Raw genomic sequence first — 27,032 nt, forward strand, 5'->3', positions numbered from 1 at the left:
TGCTAAATTCTAATCAGGCCCATATGGTTGACCTAAATTTTATGGTGGTCAGTTTTACAAGGTTTAGCACTGTTTGCAGGTGTGTTTTCCTAAGTTTATGGGTTTATGGTGGTCAGTTTTACAAGGTTTACAACTGTTTATTTGAGCTAGTAAGAGCATTCTATTTCATTTTCCCAAACCCATCAGATCTTCATAAACTAAATTTAGGTTATAGGTTCAGTCTACCTTAGTTAATAATTTTATGAGAAACCACATAATTCCTCACAATTGAAAAGAGTGGGAACAGTTATTATTCTGAGAAGTCCTCAGTTTCCTGTTACACTCATCAGGATAAGAGAACCCTCAATTGCTTCCCACTAGTATATTCTGTTTTATCCTCTCTTCTACAGATGAGGGATCTGAGACATGAGAATGTGAATCTCTGCCTGGGATTCTTTACTGATCTGGGTGTTTCTGCCATTGTGTTTGAGCACTGTTGCAGAGGCAGTTTGGAGGATTTGCTGAAAAATGAGGCCCTGAGGCTTGATTGGACTTTCAAGTCATCCCTCCTGATGGATTTGATTAAAGTAAGGGAAGCAATTCTTTAGGTGTTTGTGGTCATGAAAACAAGATGATGGATAATAGTTAGCTCTGATCATTTATTTATATACAAGGGAATATTCTTCTACCTCCTCCCCCAAGTTAATGTGGTAAAGAAAGGTGCAGAATATAATCATAGGACATTAATGAGATATTAAACTGACAAGGATGCATGAATTCCTTGGTCCCTTTGTGAATACTAAAAGATACCTTTGACTGAGTCAATAAGGGAATAATATGATAAACTGAGTAAATGAATTACCTATACTTTTAAAGGATTTAAATGGCTAGGCCCTAGGGAAAATTCAGTACATATGAATGATTTCTAGATGGTAGCTACATTGTAGGGGATTATCCAGAATAATTTTGAGGTCCTTTATGTAGTTTCAGAGATTCACTGGAGAAAATTTCCATCCAGAACTGTTCTTCTTGAAATTCTAATTTTGTAGGAATCTACTGTCTGTTTGCTTTTACTTTGATCACATAGCCCGTTTTTCTAATGTGTTTTTTTTAATAAATCAGACCATTTATTTATAGAATGTTTATGTTTATGTGTTGCATTATTTTGCCTATTAGGATTATCAAAGCTAATATGAACAATAAGAGTTTGTACTCTTAGAAATGTTGTATCCCTAGCAATTCATCAGGAGCATACTATGAGAGTTCATTAATATTTGGTATTTGGTTCTTTTAAGAAATAGATCTTATTTTGACATGAGAGCAGATAACTTATTTGCTGTCCTTATCTGTCAAAGGATAGAGCTTGTGCATCAACCCAGAAATCCCGAAAAATCAATAAATTCTTAATTCTTTTGGAAAGCCCCATACATCTTAGTAGAGCAAAGATCCAAAATCAGGTCTTTTCACCACGAATACAATGCATTTTTTTCATAAGTATAATCTTCTCAATAGGGAGCATGATTCTAATTGGAAGGACCCTAGATAAAATGGAAGTCAGAACACCTGTTCTACTCAGAGTTCTGGCACTAAGTTTACCTTCTATCCCTCAGTTCTCTCACCTGTAAAAGGAAGCTGTGTCTTGGATAGTCTGGAAAGTCACTTTCATCTGTGATATTTTATGCTCTCAGGTTCCTTTTGACATTCTGTGCTAAGGCCACTTCCAGCTATGACAATTTTTCAAGATTTTCTTTAATTCTAACATTCTAGTTTCTAAAATCCCCTCAAACTTTGATAATCTATGCTTTAAAGTTCCTTTTAACTCTGAAATTCTTGGATCTAAGGATCCTTATAGTTTTGATATTCTAGATCATAAGTTTTCCATCAATCAAAAATATTGTTATTCCAAACTGCTATATCCCCTCCTTGAGACTCTACCGTTAAATGAGGGTGTGAGACATTCTGGATTTGAAGGTTCTGTGTCAGCTCTACAGCAAATTATAGGGGAGCATCTTCTCCTTATCCTCCAGGGTGTCCGGTATCTCCACCATCGAGGGTTTCCCCATGGTTCCCTCAAGTCTCGCAACTGTGTTGTGGATGGGCGTTTTGTGTTGAAGGTCACAGACCATGGTTATTTGGATCTCTTGGAGAGGCAGCGGGTTCCTTATTCCCAGCCCCTGCCAGAAGGTCAGTGCCACCAGGGGCTATTCATAGTCCTTTCTTCCTTCAAAACTACTGTGTCTAGTAAGTGATATTTTGACCAGCAGGAGGTTGAAATCTTATTTCTTAGAGAACTCTTGACCAGGTAGGTATTTCTTCTTAATCTGGTGCTTAGGGTCGGCCCTTAGGAGCTAGAGGTGGCCTATTATAAATCATGAGGTGATCTAGCTTAGTAATTTACCATATCCATCCAAATATCTCTTTTATTTTCCTTCTATAATTCCTTATAATTGGATGCATATATTGGAGAACACAATGGAAAAGTGTTCAATAATTTAGCAAATATATATCAAGTATTTATTGTATGCAAATCCCTGTCCTAATCTGGAAGAGATAAAGAATTTACATTAGACCCTCACATACAGACATTTAATTCATTGTCTATTAGGGAGACAACATAAGCAGAAACAACTATTACATATAACAATAATACAAATTACACTCTATTAGGGAAAAGGATCAGAGAAGGCTTCTCAAAGGAGATTCTAAAGGGCTTCCTGTAAAAAGTCTGATTTCCGTAATATTTATGTCTAGTTCCATTTTCCTTTTAGGTGCCCTCTGACCTTCATCATAACTATCATCATCATAATTATTCATGCTGTTGCCTTTCCTTTATAAGTTTCAACTAATGCTGTGAGCCATAATGGATAGAGTAATGGAATTATGAGACCTGAATAAGTTTAAATCATAATTCTGACAAATCTTTGATTCTCAATTGCTTCATCTGTGAAATGGGCATTCTGCTAGGCTTTCCAGGAGGATAAAATTAAATATTTTAAAAATACTTTGTAAACCTCAAAATGTCATGCTACTGCTATTATTATTCTGTTCAGGAATACACATTAATCTTATGACCTATAGAACTACAGACCATACCTAGTTTTGACCATATCTAATTCAATCTCCTAATTTTTCATGAGAAACAATGAGGACCAGAGATGTGAGGTGATATATGTACACTGGAAAATCTGAGATTTGAACTCAGGTCCTATGGTTCTAAATTCATTTTGTTTCCATTGCCCTCTACTGAACTTCCTCTCCTATAAAGGACCTATTCTTTAGTGCTAAGGGGAAGACAGAAATTAAAAAGACCTATTCTCTCATCACATAGAATTTATAATCTAATAGATGGAATAAGTATGGGAAATACCTTGCCAAGTTCCTTGAAATTTTAGAAAGTTGGAACTGGACATTAGTTTAGAATACTGAATAGCTAGTTCTGTTCCATGTAACATAAAATGCTAGAATTTTTAATGTCAGAGCTAGAAGGAATCTTAGAGATTATCCAGTCCATATTCTTCATTTAATAAGGGAGATCTAGAAGAGAGAAAATAAATTTCACACAGTGGGACAATTAATCAGTGTCAGAGCTTGGATTTGAACAAGGGTTTCCAAGCAACCCATAATCATCTTTCTTCCCTTTCCTCTTGGCCTTCTGCCTTCTTTGCAGAATTGCTGTGGACTGCACCAGAATTGCTCAGAGAGACTGAAGGGCCTTGGAGAGGCACTTTCAAGGGCGATGTCTATAGTTTTGCCATAATTTTGCAAGAAGTGCTGGCTCGGGGACCACCCTACTGCACATCAGGACTCTCTGCAGAAGGTAGGACCTCATCCTTTGTCATTTTCTTATCTCTGTTCTCCATAGGACTGGCCTTGTAGATCCAGGACCCTCACCTCCTCTAACAGATCCAATATGACCTCTCCCACTAACATCTTAAATGTCACCATTAGAAATCTATTTCTTGGGATTAATCTTGGCTTTGGTAACCGCTGTCCATTGTGCTGAAAAGAGCTAAACAGTATTGAGAATTAGCCCATTTTAATCACTAACACATTCCCAGTCATTCAGTTAGTGAAGAAATGCCCCTTTCCTTAAAATTAGTGAGAATTGTATGTATCAATGAACTATTGACTATAACCAACAATGATTATATTGTAATCAAGGATAGAAAAGCAATGTAGCACAGAGGACCAAGAGTGCTATCCTTGGAGGTAGGAAGCCCTGCCTCTGGCATATACCTCTGTATGACCTTTGGCAAGACTCATACCTTCTCAAAGTCCCTGACAATTCCCTAAAACTTTACATTGTGGATAAGTGTCTGATCTGTGTGGATGGAGGAATGTCAGTAGTTGGAGCTCCCTATGCCAATACCAAAAAAATCAATCAATCAATAATCCATGACAGTTCCTCAATGTAAATGCTTTCCTTCCAGTGACCAGGAGCCTAGCCTCATCTCACCGAAAAAGATTGTGTGTTGCTATGGCTTCCTCAGAATTCACCATCCAAGGAGGAGATGATAAATATCCATTCTTATTACAGCTGGACCTGAACCCCAAACCTGTACAGTTTGGCAGGAAAGAAGTATAGTTTGATAGGAAGTTTGCTTCCCTGACAGTCTTTGAGCTCCCAATGGGAGCTCTTGGAAAACTTTGGTAGATATATAACAGTGGTCCTCAAAGTGTAGTCCAAAGAATTGTTGGGGTCTCTGAAACCCTTTCAGAGGCTCTACAAATTCAAAATTATTTTTTATTTCTAATATAGTAAATAGCTATAAATATAACTCATGTGAACAAAAACTCTTTGAACAGATCCCTGATAGTTTTTTTTAACAACATGAAGAACAAAAGTTTGAGAACCACTGATATATAACAATGAAAAATAAGGGCTTTGCAAATTGTAAAGCTACTCTGACTCATGACCACATATGTATGCAAGAATTCCTATTGCCATAATTCTTTATAGTTCAAAAAAAATCCCTTTCTCTCCCAATAACTTTATGAAGGAAGTAAGCTAAGGGTTATTTTTCCCATATTTAGAAGTAACTAGATAACTCAATGGATAGAGTGTAGGGCATAGAGTAAGGAATATCTGAGTTAAAATACAGCCTCAGACACTTATTAGCTACTTGCCTTCTGTTTGCCTTAATCCACTAGAAAAAGAAATTGCAAACCAATGCAGTATCTTTGTCAAGAAAACCCCATGAATATATTGGTATGCTATATTCCATGGGGTCACAAAGTCAGAAATGACTAAACAATAGAAAAATAGATTGAACAATATCCCCATTTTATAGGGAATGGAGGCCCATTCTTTCATCCATTCAGCAAGCATTTATTAAACACCCACTAAATGGCAGATATTTTGCTAGATTCATGGGGTACACAAAGATAAGAAATAGTTCTTGTTCTCAAGGAATTGACATTCTATTGGGTAATAAGTGTGAGGTCTCAGTTATTGATTATTTTATGGAAGTGGAGGCAGTTAGTATCTATCAAGGTCCTTCAGCCTTTGCCTTGACACTGCCAAGAGCTTATTTATTATTGCTACATCATCTTTGCCTAAGGACTTGTACAATTCAGCAACATAGCACAAGACACACAATTCTTCAGAGAAACAGAGAAGATACCAACAAGTACAAGGCAGAGAGGCTAAGAAACAAGTGACTATAACCTCCCTATCACATATTGTACACAAAAATTCTCAGTCCCACTGTGATAAATTCCCACCTGTCATTTTTTTCCATCTCCCACCACTGAAAAGCTCTTCACACAATATGTTGAGTATTGTCTTTCAAACTACCATATAACCTTTACTTCTTATTGCTTATGTATGCTATGAAGGTTTGTACTCTCTTTATGGGATATGATCAACTTCAGAAGACTGCAAACTCAATATGAGTCAGTCACTTGGAAAATAAATGTAAAAAAAATGTAAAATTAAATAAAGATTTGTTAATATTAACTGCTCACAAAGAAGTGTGCTCATCTTTTTATTTTTAAATTTCCTTTTAAATATTAGTTTTTAAACTTTCAATTCCAAATTGCTCTCCTTCCCTTTAGCCCATTATGCCTCACCCACTGAGAAAGCAAGTAATACAATATCCATTATACACGTGATTTCCATATTAGCCATGTTATAAAAAAGGAAGAACAATTAAGGTTAAAAATATACTTGAATCTGCACTCACAGTTCATCTGTTCTCTTGCTGGCAATTTTTTCATTTTTCATAATGAGTTCTTTGGAATTGTCATGGATCATTGTATTAATTAGGGTTGCTAAGTCCTTTACAATTGATTATCTTTACATTATTACTGGTACTAATCATAGTACTGGTTCTGCTCACTTCACATTGTATCAGTTCATATAAATATTTCTATATTTTTTCTGAGATAGTCAATTTCATCATTTCTTATAATATAATAGTATTCCATCATAATTATATTCCACATCTTGTTCAGCCATTCCCCAACTGATAACCACTCCTTCAATATTCAACTTTTTGCCACCACAAAAAAAAGTATTATAACATTTTTGTACATATGTTTTGTACACATTTTGTTTTTTCTTTGATGTCTTTGGGTTACATATTTATTTGTGGTATTTCTGGGTCAAAGAGCATGAACAATTTAATAGCTTTTGGGTCAGAATTCCAGATTAGAAATGTGGTAATCTTGAGAGGATATTCAAAATATAAGATGTATATAATTCCACTCTTCACACAGCTTAAAAATCTAATATGTAGAAGCTACCTGCATTAAAATTCTGCTATCCAGTGTTACTGCTGGGCTGATATCCCAAAGAGATCTTAAAGAAGGGAAAGGAACCCACATGTGCAAAAATGTTTGTGGCAGCCCTTTTTGTAGTGGCAAGAAACTGGAAATTGAATAGATGCCCATCAATTGGAAAATGGCTGAATAAATTGTGGTATGTGAGTGTTATGGAATATTATTGTTCTGTAAGAAATGATCAGCAAGATGATTTCAGAGAAGCCTGGAGAGACTTACATGAACTGAGGCTAAGTGAAATGAGTAGAACCAGGAGATCATTATACACAGCAACAGCAAGATTATATGACGATCAATTCTGATGGACATGGCCATCTTCAGCAATGAGATGATTCAAACCAGTTCCAATTGTTCAGTAATGAAGAGAACCAGCTACACCCAGAGAGAGAACTATGGGAAATGAGTGTGGATCACAACATAGTACTTCCACTCTCTTTGTTATTGTTGGCTTGCATTTTTGTTTGCCTTCTCAGGTTTTTTTTTTTTACTTTCTTTCTAGATCCTATTTTTCTTGTACAGCAAGGTAACTGTATAAATATGTATATATATATATATTGTACTTAACATATACTTTAACATATTTAACATGTATTGAACTACCTGCCATCTCAGGGAAAGGGTGGGGAGAAGGAGGGGAAAAGTTGGAACAGAAGGTTTTGCAAGGGTCAATGTTGAAAAATTATCCATGCATATGTTTTGTAAATAAAAAACTTTAATAATAATAATAACAAAAGAAAAAATAAAATTCTGTTGTCTAGGTCAAAATACCCTATTGTTCTACTATCCTCTGCCTTGGGGTGCTGAGGACATAGAACATGGGATAGCAAGACTGGAAGGGAACTTAGAACATGGAATGTGAAATGTCAGAGTTGGGAGGGATCATACAGCACAGAATGTTGGAGCTTGAAGGGACATTAGCATCTAGAAAATTACAAGATAGAAAATATTGTTTTAGGCCTAACAAAGTCCTCAAATAATAGAACATATAATGGTAGATAGAATTGGAAGAAATCTTCAATGTAGACTATTTCAGTATAAAACATAAAATGGAAAGGTCCTTTGGAAATAGAATATTATGTCTGGAAAGGAGAAATTACCTAATTTCACCTGACTCGTCTTTTTAAAGACTTCTATTACATTTTTCAATTAATAAGCATTTATTTTCTCTTCCTACTACCTCCTTATACCCTGCAATGAAAAAGAAAAAGGAAATGGAATCCTTGTAACAACTATACATAATCAAGTAAAATAAATTGATCATGACAAAAATCTCATTTTAAAATTTAAGTTGACCACCTCTCTATCAAGAGGTGCAATCCTTCTCCTCTTACAGATGCTGAATCTGAGACCCAGAGAAGGAAAGTGTCTTGCCCATGTTCATACAGTGAGTCAGTGGGACCCAGGATCTGATGATTCATTGAGTTGAGTTTCTTTCTATGACACTATGATCCTGACATTATAAGAAAATAATGAACTACTTTGCTGTGGTTTCCTGGACTTTAGATATTCTTCTCTCTATTAGCCTCAGATGTCAGCCTCTGACCTGGATGCTTGGGGACCAGGCTGAATGAAACGCTACATCCCTTTTCATCTTATCCATCATGGCAGTTATATTGTCAAGGAATCCCTGTAGACTAAGCCCAGCATGATGTCTCCCCCCTGCTGGGGTCCACAGACTACTTTTCCAGATGTTGCCCTGCTCCCTCCTCCAGCACTGCTACTCTCCTCCTACTCCTCCCCCAGCAGAGAGTTTTCCCCAGGCAGATGTTAACCTCTCCTCACTTAGCAAAGGGGGGAGAGCAGAGTTATGTTTGCCACCTTTCAATCTTGTACAAGCATCTCCTAGGCTGGAACAGTGAGCTTCAGTCGCCCCTCAGACGCTTGGACTTCCCTCTCCCATCCACAAACACTCACCCAGAGGCAAGAATGTGTGTTCCAGGTGCTGGAGCTCCTGCCAAATATTTATGAGGTGGAGGAGAAGGAAGGAGGAAGGGGTTTTAAGCAGTCATTTGTCCAACAACCCCCATTAGGCCTCCAGAGGTCAATCCCAAAGACTTAGAAACGAGGCCAGACATCACTCCTTGGAAGTTTATGTAAAACTGGGCTATTTATCATTAAATTAGAAAAATAAGGAATATGTCATTTGCAAAGCCAATCCAAGAAACATCTATTAAGTAAGCACCAACTAGTGCTTAGAACATGGGACATGGAAAATAAGGGCAATGGAATATATATGCTGAGTCTTGCAACTACAAAGACTAAAAATACTACAGACTTGCTCCCAAGTAACTGATATTCTATTGGGGATAAATGGGTACATGCTTATAAATAAACCAAAAGAAGGCAATTTGAAAAGGGGGAGAATACCTAGAATTGGAGGGAACAGAAAAAGCTTCCCTTAGGAAGTTGTTCCTTACAATATTCTAAAATATAGGTAGCCCCAAATATTATTATGAAATAATAATAATTTCTCGTCAGGAAATAATATTTCTGGATCAGGAAATTGAGTCCCACAAAAGCAAAGTAAGGTATATAAACCAGTCATCACAATAATAATACCACCCATTTCTATGGGGCTTTAAAGTTTGCAAAACGTCCCTTACAACCCTGTAATGCAAGCAGTATAAGTGAAATTATGTTCCTTTAACATATGGGAAAATAGAGGCTCAGAGCATTCAAATTTAAATAGTACCTACTATGAACTAGAAACTATGCTAAGCACAATACAATACAAACATTGGCTTATTTGATCCTTAAAACAGTGTTGTGAGAGAGGTGCTATTATTATTATTATTATTCCATTTTAAAGCTGAGGAAACTTGCCCAGAACCACATAGCTCGGAAGTATCTGAGGGCAGATTTGAATTTAGGTCTTCCTGCTTGCAGGCTCAGTGCTCTATCCACTGGGAGTAAGATGGTACAGCAAATAAACATAAATGTATCTGTATACATATATGTAATTATATACATATATTTACTTATATTTATAATGTGATTAAAAATGTTACCTTAGCAGGACATAATTATTTTGATCTCTCCTTTTAATCAAGAAGTGAATAATTATTATCTGTTATACTATGATTGCAGACATTGTCTATTTTTTGTATTTCATCATTATTGTTAGATATTAACTATATATATTCTAAGATTTATTTCATTTGCCATGAATTATTTTTTATTTATCCTGAATGAAAATTTCTACCTGGAACTATTATACAATGAAAGTTGGGTGTTTGCTTTTTAAATTATGAATTGAATAAATTTAAAAGATTAGTTAATTAAAAGATGCTTCCTCCTGGTAGGAGGCAATCCTCTGGTTTCCCAGAGGCTAGATGTACACAGGTGCTAGCTGGCCATCCCAAGCTGGAAAAGGTTTAAGGACTGGCCCCTCAGGGTTTGCAGATTAGCTGAGTGTAGAGAGGTTCACCGCCAGAGGGCAGGCCACCAGGAATTAATTTTTCAGCCACAGAAACACGGCAAACCTTCTACTAAGTCACAGAGGGTTTAGGATCTGAACTGGTGGTTTGTTGGGACAGCTTCCCATATCAATAAAATCCCAAGATCCTTGAAGACAACCAACAAATTCAAACCATATTTCTCAAGCATCTGCCCTGTGCCCCATATTTGGGCACTTGACACAGAGGTTCAAAGCGTTCATCATTATATTGAGCAGTGTTGTCTATACTGGACTTAAAGGGAAGAGGTCTCAGATTAACTTGCAGTGCTGCTGTCTCCAGTTGTGTGACCTTGGACACATTATATTTTTCCATTCTGAGTCTCAGTTTCTCTATCTGTGAAATGGACTCAACCAACTCTTAGGGCCTGTCTAGCTGTAACTTGCTATATTTTGAGATTTCTTCTGATTCTGATTTCACTATCTTTCCCTGTTAAACAAAGGAAAGTGATCAAGCTTCAAGGTGATATCTGAAGAAGCCTTTAGAACCCACTTGACAGGTGGAAAAACTGAGGCTTAAGCAACTTATAGAACTTGGATTAGGTTTCACAGCTAATAATAGTTCAAAGTGGGGATTCTAGTCTTGGTACCCATTTGCTTTCCCCCTATTACAATCAGATTCAGAGTTAGAGGAGAAGAGGAGTACATGTATGGACATGGACGTGGATGTGGACATGGACATAAGGAAATAAGACACAAGTTAGAGTGTGTTAAGAGCTAAAGAGAGATCAGACAAAGAACTCTGAATAAGGTGAGAAAGGAGAGCTTTCCTGGAGAATCAAGGAAAGCTTTGTGGTTGAAGTATTATCCAAGCTAGACCTTGAAGATTTCATTGGATATCAGTGATGAGTGAATATACTCCAAGCATGGGGTGGGGAGGGTCACCTGTATGGAATCGCAGAGGAGAGACCCCCATGCATCTCTGCTGCAGAAATAATCAGGAAGCTGGTGTCCCCTCCTCCCCTCTGCCGTCCAGTGGTGTCTCCAGACCAGGGACCACCTGAGTGCCTCAGGCTGATGAAACAGTGCTGGAGTGAGGATCCAGAAGACAGACCCAGTCTGGACGACATCTTCAGCCAGGTGAGTAGCCAGTCCCTCCTTCTCATCTCCTACTTCCCTTCATTAACAGTCTACTCTGTCCAAAGCAGTATGATGAAGTGGGAAAGAAATGGAGCTCAGAGTTAAGAGGATGGGGATTTGGAGACTGGTTCCTACTAGCTGTGTGATCCTGAGCAGGTCAGGCGATTGGTGACTTGGTCCTTACATCCCTTCTCTGCAAAATGGGCATAATAGTTCAATCTCCCTCAATTAATATATGAGGAAACTTAAGCCCAGAGGGGTAATGTGCTTTGTCCAAGATCATATAGGCCATAAAGAGCAAAGTCAGGATTAGAACTCAGGTCCTCAGATCATCTTGTATTCTTTTTCTAAATCCTGATGAGAAAAAATGAGTATAATAATACTTACACCATCTCACAATTATTTATGAATTTTAAAGTACTATATAATAACAACAACAATAATTCACACACTTTTATTTATTTAGTCATCTCCATAGGGAATTCCTGGTTCCAAGAAACTCTCCTTCTCCCTTGGCTGTGGAAACCACTTAGTCTTAAAGGATTGCCTTTAAAAGAATAAGTGATTCTTCCATGATCACCTAGCTGGCACTGGGACTTGGATCTTCTTCACTCCAAGCTGGCCAGCTCTATGCACTAGCCCATGCTGCCTCTCCAGTTCATACTTATGCACTGTTTTTGTGTGTCCTGTGCTTATTCCATGGTAAAGGATGGCCATGGTCCCTATCACCTTTAAGGCATTCATGAGTGATAGACAGCCCTGGTCTGGTTCTGGTTCTGTCTCTGCCATTGAGGCCTTAGAGGCCATCTAGTTCACCCTCCTCGTTTTATAAATGAGAAAACTGAAGTGCAGAGAATTTCAATGATTCAGATTGTTAATTGTCTGAGGTCCATTGATGGTAAAAGCCAGTGCTCTTTCCACTGTGGTATACTATCTCACCAGTCCCTTCTCTCTCTAAGTCTTTGTTCTTTCCCCTCTAAAATAAGGGGGGCTTGGACAGCTTGGTCTCTGGGGATCCTCCCAGTGCTAACATTCCCTAATTCTAATCCTAGTGAGGCCTTCTGTTGTGGTCCATGATGTAGTAGCCCCAGGAGGGCAGAGATTAGGAGAGGAAGGGACCCAACAAGTTTGTGCATGTTATATTCCTCATGGTGATGGATTGTGTGAGCCTGACTGAACTGGGTAATGACTCCTGGGGGACCAACTGATTTCACTCAGTATGACTTCCTCCACTGATTCCCCTCCTCATCAGCTTCCCTCCTCTTCATCCCCATCCCCACCCTATTCTTAGAAAAATTGTTGAAAAGAGGTTAACCAAGTGAGAGAAGGAATGCAGTGAAAGGCCTGGGCTAGAAGAAGGGAGAGGAGTCCTAGATCTGTCACTGACTTGTGGGACCTCGGGCAATAAATTTTCCTTCTCTGGCCTGTTTCTCTTTCAATAGAATGAGGGGATTGAACTATATCAGACAGAAGTTCTTAACCTGGGTTATAATATCAAGATGTGGAGGTTGTATGTCTACAAACTGGGAAATAGTAATATTTTGATAACTATGTCAATTGATTTTCTATGTGTTTTCTATGTTATATAATTGGTTTTGCTTTGTATATTATTTGTTTTATTTCATTCTCCCATTAGATTTTAAACTCTTTGAAGACAAAGACTGTTTTTTTAACTTCTTTTTGTATCCTCAGCACTTAGCAGAGTGTCCAGACATAGTAGGTACTTAATAAGTGATTGATTGCTATAAATATTTCCTATGTATTTTGTTTAAAAACATTATTTTGACAAGAAGTCCATAGTCTTGTGAAGCTATTGCCAAACAAGATATGTGAGACAAAAAAATGTTTAGCATTCCTAGACTAAATAAACTTGAAGATCTTGCCCAGCTCCAATAGTCTATGTTCTAAAGCCTTGTTTTAGCTCTGATGTTTTATGTTCTAAGGTTCCTTTCAGTTCTGACATCTTATGGTCCAGGATCCCTTTTTGCTCTGATACTATGTTAAAATTTTTCCCAGTTCTTCCATTGTTTGTTGTAGGGAGTTTTCTGTCCTGATAGTTTGTGTTCTAAAGTATGTCCTAGGTGGGAACGTCTACATTCTTCCTTCATCTCTGTCTATATTTGCATTTATGTATCACGCTATAATTTCTCTATCTCTCCTTGTCTTTCTGTCTCTCTGTCTCTGTCTTTGTTACTCTTTGTCTCTGTTTTTGTTTCTCTCTGTTTCTGTTTTTCTCCAATACATATCGCCCCCACATCTTGGGATTATAGGACCAAAAGAAATAATTTATAAATAACTCTTCAAAAATGTTAAAATGCTCCATAAATGTTATGGTGATTATTATGATGCACCATTGCTACACAAACTTCATTGCTACATAAACTACATAACTTCAAAATACTCTGTTAGTTATAAAGCATCTTGGAGTTCTATATAGCATTCTCCAAACTGTAGAGCACAATTTCCAATGGAGGGGTCCTGCATTTTTTCAATTGGGGGAACCATTCTACATCTCCCTTCCATCTTTAGTTTAAAAGCATCAACCAAGGCAAGAAGAGCAGTGTGGCAGACTCAATGCTGCGGCTACTAGAGAAGTATTCCCATGATCTGGAGGACCTGGTCCAGGCGAGGACAGAAGAACTGGAGCTGGAAAAACAGAAGACAGAGAAGTTGCTCTCACAGATGCTTCCCCAGTAAGTAAGGACCAGCTTAAATGCGCTTAGTTTTCAGCAGGACTGATACTCATTCCTCCATAACTGTTTACTTGTGAGATTCTAGACAAATCTATCATTTTCATTATAATTATAATTAATTATTACTGTTAGCAGCTTCTATAGAGTCTATAGATTAAATGAGCCATGGTACACATGGTACATGGACATGGAGTCAGGAAGACTCAAGTTCCTGAGTTCAAATACGGTCTCAGACAGTTACTAGCTATATGACTTTGGGCATGTCATTTAACCCTACTTAGCTCAATTTCCTCATCTATAAAGGAAGCTAGAGAAGGAAATGACAAACCAGACCAGTACTTTGCCAAGAAAATCCTAAATGGAGTCATGAAAAATGAGACAAAATTAAACAGCTGAAATAAATAGATTTCTTCTATTGATTTGATGCTTCCAAAGTATTCTCCTCCCAACTACTCTGTGTGGGGAAAGGAGTGCACCTATTGTTATCTATTTTACAGATGAGAAAAAAAAAAGACCCAGATACTTTGTGGTCACACAGCTAATATGACAAAATGATGATTCAAAACCAAGCTTCCTGACTTCAGATCCAGCGCTTCCCAAAAAACCTTCAGAGAATTTGTATTAGTCTTGTTTTGGAAAATCTCATGAGCTCTTAGTAGGTGATAGAATGGAGGAAAGAATACTAGACTTAGGGTAAGAAAGTTCAGAGCAAGTAGATACAGTTCTGGACTTTCAGAAGGCCTTGGATTCTAATCCTGCCTCAGATACTTCTTAGTTGTGTAACCATAGGCAACTCATTCTATGTGTTTATCTGTAAAAGGGGATAATAATTGCACCTACTTTGCAAGTTTATTGTGGGAAAAGTAAATGAGATAACAGGTATAAAGAGCTTTGCAAATCTTTTTTTTTTTTTTTTTTTTTTTTTTTTTTTTTTTTTATGTTTTTTTATTTAATAATTACATTATATTGACACTCAATTCTGTTCCGATTTTTTTCCCCTCCCTCCCTCCACCCCCTCCCCTAGATGGCAAGCAGTCCTTTATATGTTGGATATGTTGCAGTATATCCTAGATACAATATATGTTTGCAGAACCGAACAGTTCTCTTGTTGCGTAGGGAGAATTGGATTCAGAAGGTATAAATAATCCGGGAAGAAAAACAAAAATGCAGATAGTTCACATTCGTTTCCCAGTGTTCTTTCTTTGGGTGTAGCTGCTTTTGTCCGTCATTTATCAATTGAAACTCAGGTCTCTTTGTCAAAGAAATCCACTTCCATCAAAATATGTCCTCATACAATATCGTTGTCGAAGTGTATAATGATCTCCTGGTTCTGCTCATTTCACTTAGCATCAGTTCATGAAGGTCTCTCCAAGCCTCTCTGTATTCATCCTGCTGGTCATTTCTTACAGAACAATAATATTCCATAACATTCATATACCACAATTTGCCCAGCCATTCTCCAATTGATGGGCATCCATTCATTTTCCAGTTTCTAGCCACTACAAACAGGGCTGCTACAAACATTTTGGCACATACAGGTCCCTTTCCCTTCTTTAGTATTTCTTTGGGATATAAGCCCAATAGAAACACTGCTGGATCAAAGGATATGCACATTTTGATAATTTTTTGGGCATAATTCCAGATTGCTCTCCAGAATGGTTGGATTCGTTCACAACTCCACCAACAATGCATTAGTGTCCCAGTTTTCCCGCATCCCCTCCAACATTCATCATTATTTTTTCCTGTCATCTTAGCCAATCTGACAGGTGTGTAGTAGTATCTCAGAGTTGTCTTAATTTGCATTTCTCTGATCAATAATGATTTGGAACACTCTTTCATATGAGTGGTAATAGTTTCAATCTCATCCTCTGAAAATTGTCTGTTCATATCCTTTGACCATTTATCAATTGGAGAATGGCTTGATTTCTTATAAATTTGAGTCAGTTCTCTATATATTTTGGAAATGAGGCCTTTATCAGAACCTTTAACTGTGAAAATGTTTTCCCAGTTTGTTGCTTCCCTTCTAATCTTGTTTGCATTAGTTTTATTTGTACAAAGGCTTTTTAATTTGATGTAATCGAAATTTTCTATTCTGTGATCAGTAATGGTCTCTAGTTCATCTTTGGTCACAAATTTCTTTCTCCTCCACAAGTCTGAGAGATAAACTATTCTATGTTCCTCTAATTTATTTATAGTCTCGTTCTTTATGCCTAGGTCATAGACCCATTTTGATCTTATCTTGGTATATGGTGTTAAGTGTGGGTCCATGCCTAATTTCTGCCATACTAATTTCCAATTATCCCAGCAGTTTTTATCAAATATTGAATTCTTTTCCCAGAAGTTAGGGGCTTTGGGTTTGTCAAACACTAGATTGCTATAATTGACTATTCTGTCTTGTGAGCCTAGCCTTTTCCACTGATCCACTAATCTATTTCTTAGCCAATACCAAATGGTTTTGGTGACTGCTGCTTTATAATATAATTTTAGATCAGGTACAGCTAGGCCACCTTCATTTGATTTTTTTTTCATTAGTTCCCTTGAGATTCTCGACTTTTTATTGTTCCATATGAATTTTGTTGTTATTTTTTCTAGATCAATAAAATATTTTCTTGGAAGTCTGATTGGTATAGCACTAAATAAATAGATTAGTTTAGGGAGTATTGTCATCTTTATTATGTTCGCTCGGCCAATCCAAGAGCACTTAATATTTTTCCAATTATTTAAGTCTGACTTTATTTGTGTGGAGACTTTTTTATAATTTTGCTCATATAATTCCTGACTTTCCTTTGGTAGATAGATTCCCAAATATTTTATGGTATCAACAGTTATTCTGAATGGAATTTCTCTTTGTATCTCTTGCTGTTGGGTTTTGTTGGTGATGTATAAAAATGCTGAGGATTTATGGGGATTTATTTTGTAGCCAGCTACTTTGCTAAATTTATGAATTATTTCCAATAGCTTTTTGGTAGAATCTCTGGGGTTCTCTAGGTATACCATCATATCATCTGCAAAGAGTGATAGTTTGGTTTCCTCATTGCCTACTCTAATTCCTTTTATATCTTTCTCGACTCTTATTGCCGAGGCTAGTGTTTCTAATACGATATTAAATAATAATGGTGATAGTGGGCAACCTTGCTTCACTCCAGATCTTACTGGGAAAGGTTCCAGTTTTTCCCCATTGCATATGATGCTTACTGATGGTTTTAAATATATGCTCCTGACTATTTTAAGGAAAAGTCCATTTATTCCTATGCTCTCAAGTGTTTTTATTAGGAATGGATGTTGGATTTTATCAAATGCTTTTTCTGCATCTATTGAGATGATCATGTGGTTTTTGTTTGTTTGGTTATTGATATAGTCAATTATGCTAATAGTTTTCCTAATATTGAACCAGCCCTGCATTCCTGGTATAAATCCTACTTGGTCATAGTGTATTATCCTGGTGACAATTTTCTGTAATCTTTTTGCTAATATTTTATTTAAGATTTTAGCATCAATATTCATTAGGGAGATTGGTCTATAATTTTCTTTCTCTGTTTTCAGCCTACCTGGTTTAGGTATCAGTACCATATCTGTGTCATAAAAGGAGTTTGGTAGGACTCCTTCAATCCCTATTTTTTCAAATAGTTTATATAACATTGGAGTTAATTGTTCTTTAAATGTTTGGTAGAATTCACATGTAAATCCATCTGGTCCTGGGGATTTTTTCTTAGGGAGTTGATTGATAGTTTGTTCTATTTCTTTTTCTGAGATGGGACTGTTTAGGATATTTACTTCTTCCTCTGTTAGTTTGGGCAAGCTGTATTTTTGGAGGTATTTTTCTATTTCATTTAAGTTGTCGAATTTATTGGCATAAAGTTGGGCAAAGTAACTCCTAATTATTGCTCTAATTTCCTCTTCGTTAGTGGTGAGTTCTCCCTTTTCATTTTTAAGACTAACAATTTGATTTTCCTCTTTCCTTTTTTTAATCAGATTTACTAAGGGTTTGTCTATTTTGTTGGTTTTTTCATAGAACCAACTCTTAGTTTTATTAATCAATTCAATAGTTTTTTTACTTTCAATTTTATTGATCTCACCTTTTACTTTTAGAATTTCAAGTTTAGTGTTTGACTGGGGGTTTTTAATTTGTTCCTTTTCTAGCATTTTTAATTGCAAACCCAATTCATTGACCTTCTCTTTCTCTATTTTATACAAATAGGCCTCTAGAGATATGAAATTTCCCCTTATTACCGCTTTGGCTGCATCCCATACATTTTGGTATGATGTCTCATTATTATCGTTTTCTTGGGTGAAGTTATTAATTATGTCTATGATTTGCTGTTTTACCCAATCATTCTTTAGTATGAGATTATTTAGTTTCCAATTATTTTTTGGTCTACTTCCCCCTGCTTTTTTGTTGAATGTAATTTTCATTGCATCGTGGTCTGAAAAGGATGCATTTACTATTTCTGCCTTACTACATTTGAGTTTGAGGTTTTTATGTCCTAATATATGGTCAATTTTTGTATAGGTTCCATGAACTGCTGAAAAGAAAGTGTATTCCTTTCTGTCTCCATTACATTTTCTCCAGAGATCTATCATATCTAGCTTTTCTAGTATTCTGTTTACCTCTTTAACTTCTTTCTTATTTATTTTCTGGTTTGATTTATCTAATTCTGAGAGTGCAAGGTTAAGATCTCCCACTATTATAGTTTTACTGTCTATTTCTTCTTGCAGCTCTCTTAGTTTCTCTTTTAAGAATTTAGATGCTACCCCACTTGGTGCATATATGTTTAATATAGATAGTGCTTCATTATCCATGCTACCCTTTAGCAAGATATAGTGTCCTTCCTTATCTCTTTTAATTAGGTCAATTTTTGCTTTAGCTTGATCTGAGATCAGGATGGCTACCCCTGCTTTTTTGACTTCACCTGAAGCATAGTAGATTTTGCTCCAACCTTTTACCTTTAACCTGCATGTATCTCCCCGCTTCAGGTGTGTTTCCTGTAAACAACATATTGTAGGATTCTGGCTTTTAATCCATTCTGCTAACCGCTTCCTCTTTATGGGGGAGTTTACCCCGTTCACATTTATGGTTAGAATGACCAATTCTGTATTACTTGCCATCTTGTTAACCCCGGTTTATGCTTTCCTCCCTTCTTTCCCCTTTCCCCCCCTTCCAAGTATTAAGCTTGTGAGCACCCTTGTTTCTCACAGCCCTCCCTTTTTAGTGTCCCTCCCCCCGCCTTAGAGTTCCTCCCTCTATCTTACCCCTTTCCCTCCCAGTTCCCGTATTCCCTTCCGCTTAGCTTATTCCTTCCCTTTCCACTTTTCCCTTCTCACTTTTCAATGAGATGGGAGAAGTTTCACCATAGATTGAATATGTCTTAAGATTTTTCACTTAAAGCCAATTCTGAAGGCAGTAAGATACCCACTATATTCATCCCCCTCCATTCTTTCTCTCAGATATAATAGGTTTCCTATGCCTCTTCATGAGATGTACTACCCCCACTTTACCCTTTTTCTGATACAATGTCCTTTCCACATCAATTTCTAGAACAAGGTATACATGTATTCTTTATGCATCTATATAGTCAAAATATAGTTCCCAAGATTAATCTTTACCTTTTTAGATTTCTCTTGAGTTCTATATTTGTAGATCAAACTTTTTGTTAAGTTCTGGTTTTTTCATCAGAAATAGATGAAATTCGCTTACTTCGTTGAATGTCCATCTTCTTCCCTGGAAAAAGATGCTCATTCTCGCTGGGTAAGTTATTTTTGGTTGCATACCAAGTTCCTTAGCCTTTCGGAATATCATATTCCAGGCCCTTCGATCTTTTAATGTGGATGCTGCCAGATCCTGGGTGATCCTTATTGTGGCTCCTTGATACTTGAATTGGGTTTTTCTAGCCGCTTGCAATATTTTTTCTTTCATCTGAGGGTTCTGGCATTTGGCCACTATATTCCTTGGTGTTTTGATTTTAGGATCCCTTTCAGTGGGTGATCGATGAATCCTTTCAATGTTTATTTTTCCTCTGTTCCTATGACTTCTGGGCAGTTCTCTTTGATAATTTCCTGGAAGACAGTGTCCAGGCTCTTTTTTTCATCATGTTTTTCTGGGAGTCCAATGATTCTCAGATTGTCTCTCCTGGATCTGTTTTCCAGGTCTGTTGTCTTCCCCAGAAGGTATTTCACATTTTTCTCCATTGTTTGATTTTTTTGGATTTGCTTGACTGATTCTTCTTGTCTCCTCGAGTCATTCAATTCCACTTGTTCAATTCTGATTTTCAGTGAAGTATTCTCTTCACTCACTTTTTTAAAATCTTTCTCTAATTGTCCAATTGAGTTCTTTTGTTCTGTGGAATTTTTTTCCATTTCGCCAATTTTGTTTTCCAGTTCACTAATCCTATTTTTCAAGGATTTTACTTCTTTATCCACTCTCTCTTTAACTGACTTCTCCAGGCTCTTTTGCCAAGCCTCCCTCTCCTTTTCCCAAGCTTCCTTCTCCTTTTGCCAAGCCTCACTCTGCTTTCCCCATTTTTCTTCTAGCTCCCTTGTGAGAGCCTTTTTAATCACTTCTATGAGGTTCATCTGTGCTGAGGAACAGACGATCTCCTCCTTTGGGGAATCACCTGGGGACTGCCTGTTTTTAGTCTCCTCAGGATTTAGAGTCTGCTCTCTATCTGTGTAGAAGCTGTCTAGGGTTAAAGTCCTCTTCAGCTTCTTGCTCATTCTGTCTATTAATCAGAGACAAACTACCAAAGAAAAACAGAAAAAACTGGAGTCTTTCTTTGGGGGGGGGGCTGGGTGTGTTATCGAGCTTCCTCTACAGACTGCAGGTGGCAGCAGTGAGGCACTAGCAGGACTGTGCTGCGCCTGCGCTCTGAGATCCCAAAGCGTGCTGAGTCACTGAGGGGGGGGAAGGGGGGGGCGGCCAGGTCCTGAGAGACTCCAGCTGTTTGCGGTTGTGTTCTTCAGCCCGGTGTTTTTAGCTTCTCTGCTGGGCTGTTGACTTGCTGCAGGTTCCAAACCTGTAGCGAAGCTCTCCCCGCAGAGACAGCTGCGATCACTCCCCACCCCTCTCCAGTCTGCTCCCGTGCTCTCACTGCCGCTGCCCGCCGCCTGCGCCCGATCTAAAACCGCCCCAGCCCTCCAGTAAAGACAGACCTTTCTTGGCGGATCTCAAGGATGGCTTCTCTTGGTAACTATTTGTGGGTTTTTTCAGTCAAGCATTGATTCAGAGGCTTGTAATGAAGTGGATAGTGAGAGAAAGCGCGGAGCTTATGCAACTGTGAGCCTCCTCTCCGCCATCTTAACCGGAAGTCCCCTTTGCAAATCTTAAAAGCTCTACAAATGATATCTATTCTTCTGCTCCTCCCCTCTGGGACCAAGAGAACAAATCTAATCACCCACATGACTAGTCTAGAGATCCTTGAACAGCTCTATCAAGTCTCCTCTGACAGAATAAACTTGCTTAATTCTTTCAACCAATCCTTAAATAACAGATACTGAAAGTATATCCAATATACATAAAAAAAGACAAGGGAAAATGGCTCTAAAATATGAGAGAGAAGCAGAGTGGGTAGGAAACACTTTTTGCATTATATAGGTTTTGATGTGAGACTTTGATGAAAACTAAAAATTCTAAGAGGCAAAGGGAAGGAGGGACTACATCCAAGCCTTAACATGGGCTAAATCATGGAGTTCATCATCCTTGTTGAGCTGAGAGAAACAGTGCTCTCAGAAGGAAAGTAATTTGTTCAACTTCTCACACACATGGGAAAGGGTATCCATAGGCTATCTCTAAAGACATAAAATAATTTGTTAATGTTCTCTGTTTTTTCTTTTCTTATTTTCTTATTTTTTATGTTTGTGATCAGTTCATGACTAAACAAGAGATCCTGGGAGGTGAAGTTGATTACATTCAATAAAAAAGGTTTTGCACAAACAAAATCAATACAGCCAAAATTAGAAGGAAAGTAGAACATTAGGGGAAATTTTTTATAGCAAGTAGAGAGAGATGAGTTACATTTATAAAAATAAGAACTATTTTCCAGTTGATAAGTAGTCAAAGGACATGAATGATCAATTTTTAGAAGACATCAAAGCCATCAATAGTCATGGAAAAAAAAGTTCTAAATTTCTAATAATTAGTGAAATGTGAATTAAAACAACTCTGAGGTACCACCTCATATCCATCAGATTGAGAAGATGAGAAAAAAGGAAAATGACAAATGTTGGAGGGATGGAGGAAAATAGATATATCATGTACTATTGGTGGAGCTGTGAAATTGTCTATCATTCTGGGGAACAATTCAAAACTATGCCCAGAGAGCTATAAAACTCTGAATACCCTTTCATCCATCAATACTACTACTAAAGTTATACCCCCGAAGCAATCAAAGAAAAAGAAAAATTATGCATTAAAAAAACCATTTATGGCAGCTCATTCTGTTATGTCAAAGAAATGGAAACTGAAGAGATGCCCATTAATAACTGGGGAATTGCTTGATAAGTTGTAATAGATGATTGTGATGGAATACAATTGTACTATAAAAAATGACAAAGAGAGATGGTTTCAGAAAAACTTGGAAAGATTTATATAAGCTAATGCAAAGTGAAGTGAGCAGAATTAGAAGAACACTGTACACAGGAACAGCAATATTATAATTATCATCAACTGTAAGAGACTTAGCTACTATAATCAATCATTGATCCACAACAATTTCAAAGGATTCACGATGAAGAATGCTATCCATCCCCCCAAAAAAACTGAGAAACTGATTAACTGAGTGCAGATTGAAATGTTTTCATTTACTTTCTTAAGTTTTCTTGTTCCCCCCCTACTTTACAATATAACTAATGTAAAAATGTGTTTTGTATGACTTTATATAGAGACATACCCACTGAAAGAAATAAGAACAGAGACAGACAGACAGACACAGAGACACAGAAACAGAAACAAAGACAAAGATAGGGATTGATGGGCACAATTGCTACAGACAGAGTATTAAAGACAAAATGGACTCATAAATAAAAAGGTTCTTGAAAATATGAAAAATATACAATTTGGGATATACCGGGGGGGAGGGGGGGATTAGGAAAGGCTTCCCATAGAAATTGACAGCAGAACAGATCTTTCAAGAATGGTAAGGAGCCTAAGAGGCTGGGGTAAAAGAGCAAATGCATTTTAGATATGGGGAGATCAGTCAATTTAATGATGGAGATAAAATGAAATATAAAAGGAGCAGGGTGGTCCCTTTTAACAGGGTGTATAAAAGAAGCAATGTGTAACAAATCTTGAAAGGTTGACTGGAACTAGAATGTAAGGTGCTCAATGGAGGTATTTGTATTTTGCCCTAAAATCAAATAAGGAGTCATTGGATTTTTTTTTTAAACAATATTGCAACGTCTTCAGACTTGTACTTCAGGAAAATCACCTAGGCAGGTGTGGATTGGAAAGGAAAGAAGTTTGAGACATGGAGACCTATTAGGAGATAATTATTACAATCTGAACTAGGGTAACAGCTATATCAGTGGAGAGGAACAAAGATATGAAAGATGCTATGGAAAGAGTTGTAATACAATGTCCATCATTCACACCATCTTTTAAAACAAAGCCAATTCTCCCCTGGACGTGGCTTGATTCATCCTTTTCTTCTTCCAGATCTGTGGCAGAGGCTCTGAAGGCTGGGACCACTGTGATCCCTGAGTACTTTGACCAGGTAACAATCTACTTCAGTGATATCGTTGGCTTTACCACCATCTCAGCTCTGAGTGAGCCCATGGAGGTGGTAGACCTGTTAAATGACCTCTACACATTGTTTGATGCTGTCCTGAATAGCCACGATGTGTATAAGGTGAGTTGAGCCCCAGGAGCAGATTAGATCTAATAAAACCCATATCTGATTGTTCTGTGAAATTTACAAAGTACTTTCTTCACAATAGCCCTAAGAGGCATAAAGTACAATTTTACAGATGACCACACTGAGACTCAACATGAAGAGAATTGGGCCTTTGCTACTCAGCCAATAATTATCAAAGTCAGAGGGTGATGTTTACTGCTGTGGAATTGGGGGTGGGGAGGGTAGAAGCAGGAGGGTGAGATAAATGACAAATGAAACAGTCATTTTTATTTGATTTCATTCCATAAATGTTTGTTACCTACTATGAAACATGAAAGTTATAATACCCATTTCTCTAGTATTTTAAATTTACCAAATGCTTTCCTCTTAACTGCTCTATGAGGGAAAGAGATTGTGAAAGGAGTAATATACCTGTTTAATGAATGATGGAAACAGGACTAGAGAAAGGAAGTGATTTGTCTAGAGTGACATAGCTAAAAATAAATAGAGTCAAATTTGAATCCCAATCTCTTGACTCCTACTGTTATAACTGAGACAGTATTTATATTTCAAAACAAAGAAACAGAAAAAAAAACTCAAATAACACAAGTAGATTTATGATCTTATCCATTTGGGAATTCCCTCTAAAAATGCAAGTTGTAATTCATTCTCCCATGTCTGCCCCTCCTCCTCCTCCTCCTCTTCTTTCTTTTCCTCCTTCTCCTCCTCCTCCTCCTTCTTCTCTCTCACAGTAGTCTTCTCTACCTTCTCCTCTTCCTCCTCCTCTTATTATCAATAGTATTTTTCAATTAGATGTAAAGATAGTTTTCAATATTCATTATTGTAAGACTTTGTTTTCCAAATTTTTTCTTCCTTCTTCCCTTTCCTTCCCCCTCCCCAAGACAGTAAGCAATCTGATATTGGCTATATGTATACTATACTTTTGAACATATTTCCATATTAGTAATGTTGTGAAAGAAAAATTAGAACAAAAGGGAAAAATGAGAAGAAAAAAGTAAACAAAACAAAAAAATAAAAATAGTAAGCTTTGATCCATATTCAGTCTTTATAATTCTCCCCTGAATGCAGATGGCATTTTCCATCCCAAGTCTATTGGAATTGTCTTGGATCACTGCATTGCTGAGAACAGCTAAGTCTATCATAGTTGATCATCACATAATCTTGCTGTTAACTCTTTCTTTATCTTCTTAAACTCTTTATGATCTGGCTTCCAACTTCATTATTCAAATGAAATTGCTCTCTCCAACATTATTTTCTTAATTGCCAAATCTAATGCCTTTTCTCAATTCTCATTCTTCTTGACTTTTCTTGTAGCCTTGGTCACTGTGGATCACCCTCTTCTCCTTTTCTGGGTTTCTGTGACACTGTTTTATCCTGGTTCTTCTTCTACCCATAAGACATTTTCTGGATCTTCATTCATAGCATTCCTATCAACATTGGGTGTCCCACAGGGTTCTGTCCTAGTCTCTCTTTCTTATCTCTCTATCCTATTTTCCTTGTTGATCTCATCAGCTTTTATGGATTTAATTATATCTCTATAGTAATGATTTTCAGATTGCCTACTGAACTTATCAAAATAGAGGCCCCATAGATACATTAAACACAACATGTCCCACACTGAACTTCATTATCTTTCTTCCAAAACTCTCTTTCCAAACTTCCCTATTACCATTGAGGATACAGTTATCTTTTCTATCATTCAGGCTGACAATCCAAGTGTCAATTTCAATTCTTCTAACCTCTCATATTGGACCTGCTACCAAGACCTTTAGATTTCATCTTAGTAAATCTTTTGTATATGCTCCCTTCTCTCCTCTGACACTGCACCATCCTAGTATGAATCCTCCTTATATTACTCCTGGACTATTGCAAGATCCTGTTGAATAAATTCTCCCCCCACTCTTCTACTCAGTAGTCAAAATGATCTTCATAAAGTCAGCTCTGGCTATTTCAAGATTCCCTCCACCAAACACGACTCCTTTCAATAAGCTCCAGTGGCTCCTTATCACCTCTAGGATCAAACATAAATTCCTCTGATATCCAAAGCCTTTAATTATCTTCCCTCCACACCTTTTCAGTCTTCTTACACCCTCTCCTTCTCATCCTTATTCTTTGATCCAGTGACAGAGTCCTCCTTTTGTTCCTGGAACATGGAAATCCATCACCTGACTCTGCATTTTCTCTGATTTTTTCCCATGCCTGGAATATCATCCCTCCTTATCTCTGCCTCCTGGCCTCCTTTCTCAAGTTCCAGCTATCCATTCTCAGCAAGAGGCCCTTCCTGATTATTCTTGATGTTGATGCCTTCTCTCTGTTGATTATCTCCAGGTTATCCAATATGATGAATAAACTTCTCCAGAAGAATTTCTGGGTAATTAATAATCAATTTATTAATTACACTAGCTAGCAATCAATAAATTGAGTCAGTGGTTTTCTTGATAACCAAGTATGCCAAAAGAAACCCTGAGATACCTTAAATACTTTCTGACGAAAACTCTCCTAATAAGGGAAACTTTACCCTGATTGGTGGATATTCAATGAGTTAAATGGGTTAAACGAGGAGATGTTCTCCTGCAGCAGTCTTCAGCAAACTGCACTCTATCTGGACTTCTCTGCTTAGTTTTCTCCATTATGAGTTGAGTCACCCTGCACTCTAATGAAGCAGACAGAAATTAAGACACCTAGTTGGATGAGCCCCAGCCAAGATAGGTAAGCTTGTTCCTTGATTAAGCTCATCAACCAGCTATGTCCTCGACAGTCTGACCCTAACAAGAACTGGGATTTTAAACATAAACTAGGGAGAAAAGCCTGGGTCACAAATTAATGTTTAGTTACTGATATAATAGTATAATAATATATTCTCTCACTTATTTACATCTTTTTGTACCTAGATTTGCATTTTGCCTCCTCCATTAGACTATGAATCCTTAAGAGCAGAGATCATGTTTTATCTTTTTTTTATGTTCCCAGTGTTCAGTACAGTGCCCGGAATACTTGATTGACTGATATAGCTAGTAAGTTTCTGAGGCAGTATTTGAACCTAGATATATCTGTCTCAAACACTGCCTATCACACTGTCCAAATCATATCTCAAAGCAATTCCCACTGGACATATCCAAGTGAGAGAGAATCTACCACTTTCTGAAACATATATTAATTTCTGGATAATCCTGATGCAGTATTTTTGCTGTGAAGTAA

General features: G+C 37.2%; 1 protein-coding gene across 1 annotated transcript in view; it reads left to right on the forward strand.

The window, feature by feature from the left end:
• Positions 1 to 27,032, forward strand: part of GUCY2F (guanylate cyclase 2F, retinal) — a 65,592-nt gene that overhangs the window by 17,591 nt on the left and 20,969 nt on the right. The window contains exons 8-13 of the mRNA XM_051990709.1: positions 390 to 566; positions 2,007 to 2,163; positions 3,647 to 3,796; positions 11,148 to 11,296; positions 13,826 to 13,989; positions 23,636 to 23,828. Coding sequence (XP_051846669.1) covers positions 390 to 566; positions 2,007 to 2,163; positions 3,647 to 3,796; positions 11,148 to 11,296; positions 13,826 to 13,989; positions 23,636 to 23,828 — 990 coding nt within the window. The remainder of the gene's footprint in view (positions 1 to 389; positions 567 to 2,006; positions 2,164 to 3,646; positions 3,797 to 11,147; positions 11,297 to 13,825; positions 13,990 to 23,635; positions 23,829 to 27,032) is intronic.

The sequence above is a fragment of the Antechinus flavipes genome, chromosome 3 (genome assembly GCF_016432865.1).
Source record: "Antechinus flavipes isolate AdamAnt ecotype Samford, QLD, Australia chromosome 3, AdamAnt_v2, whole genome shotgun sequence".
NCBI lineage: Eukaryota > Metazoa > Chordata > Mammalia > Dasyuromorphia > Dasyuridae > Antechinus > Antechinus flavipes.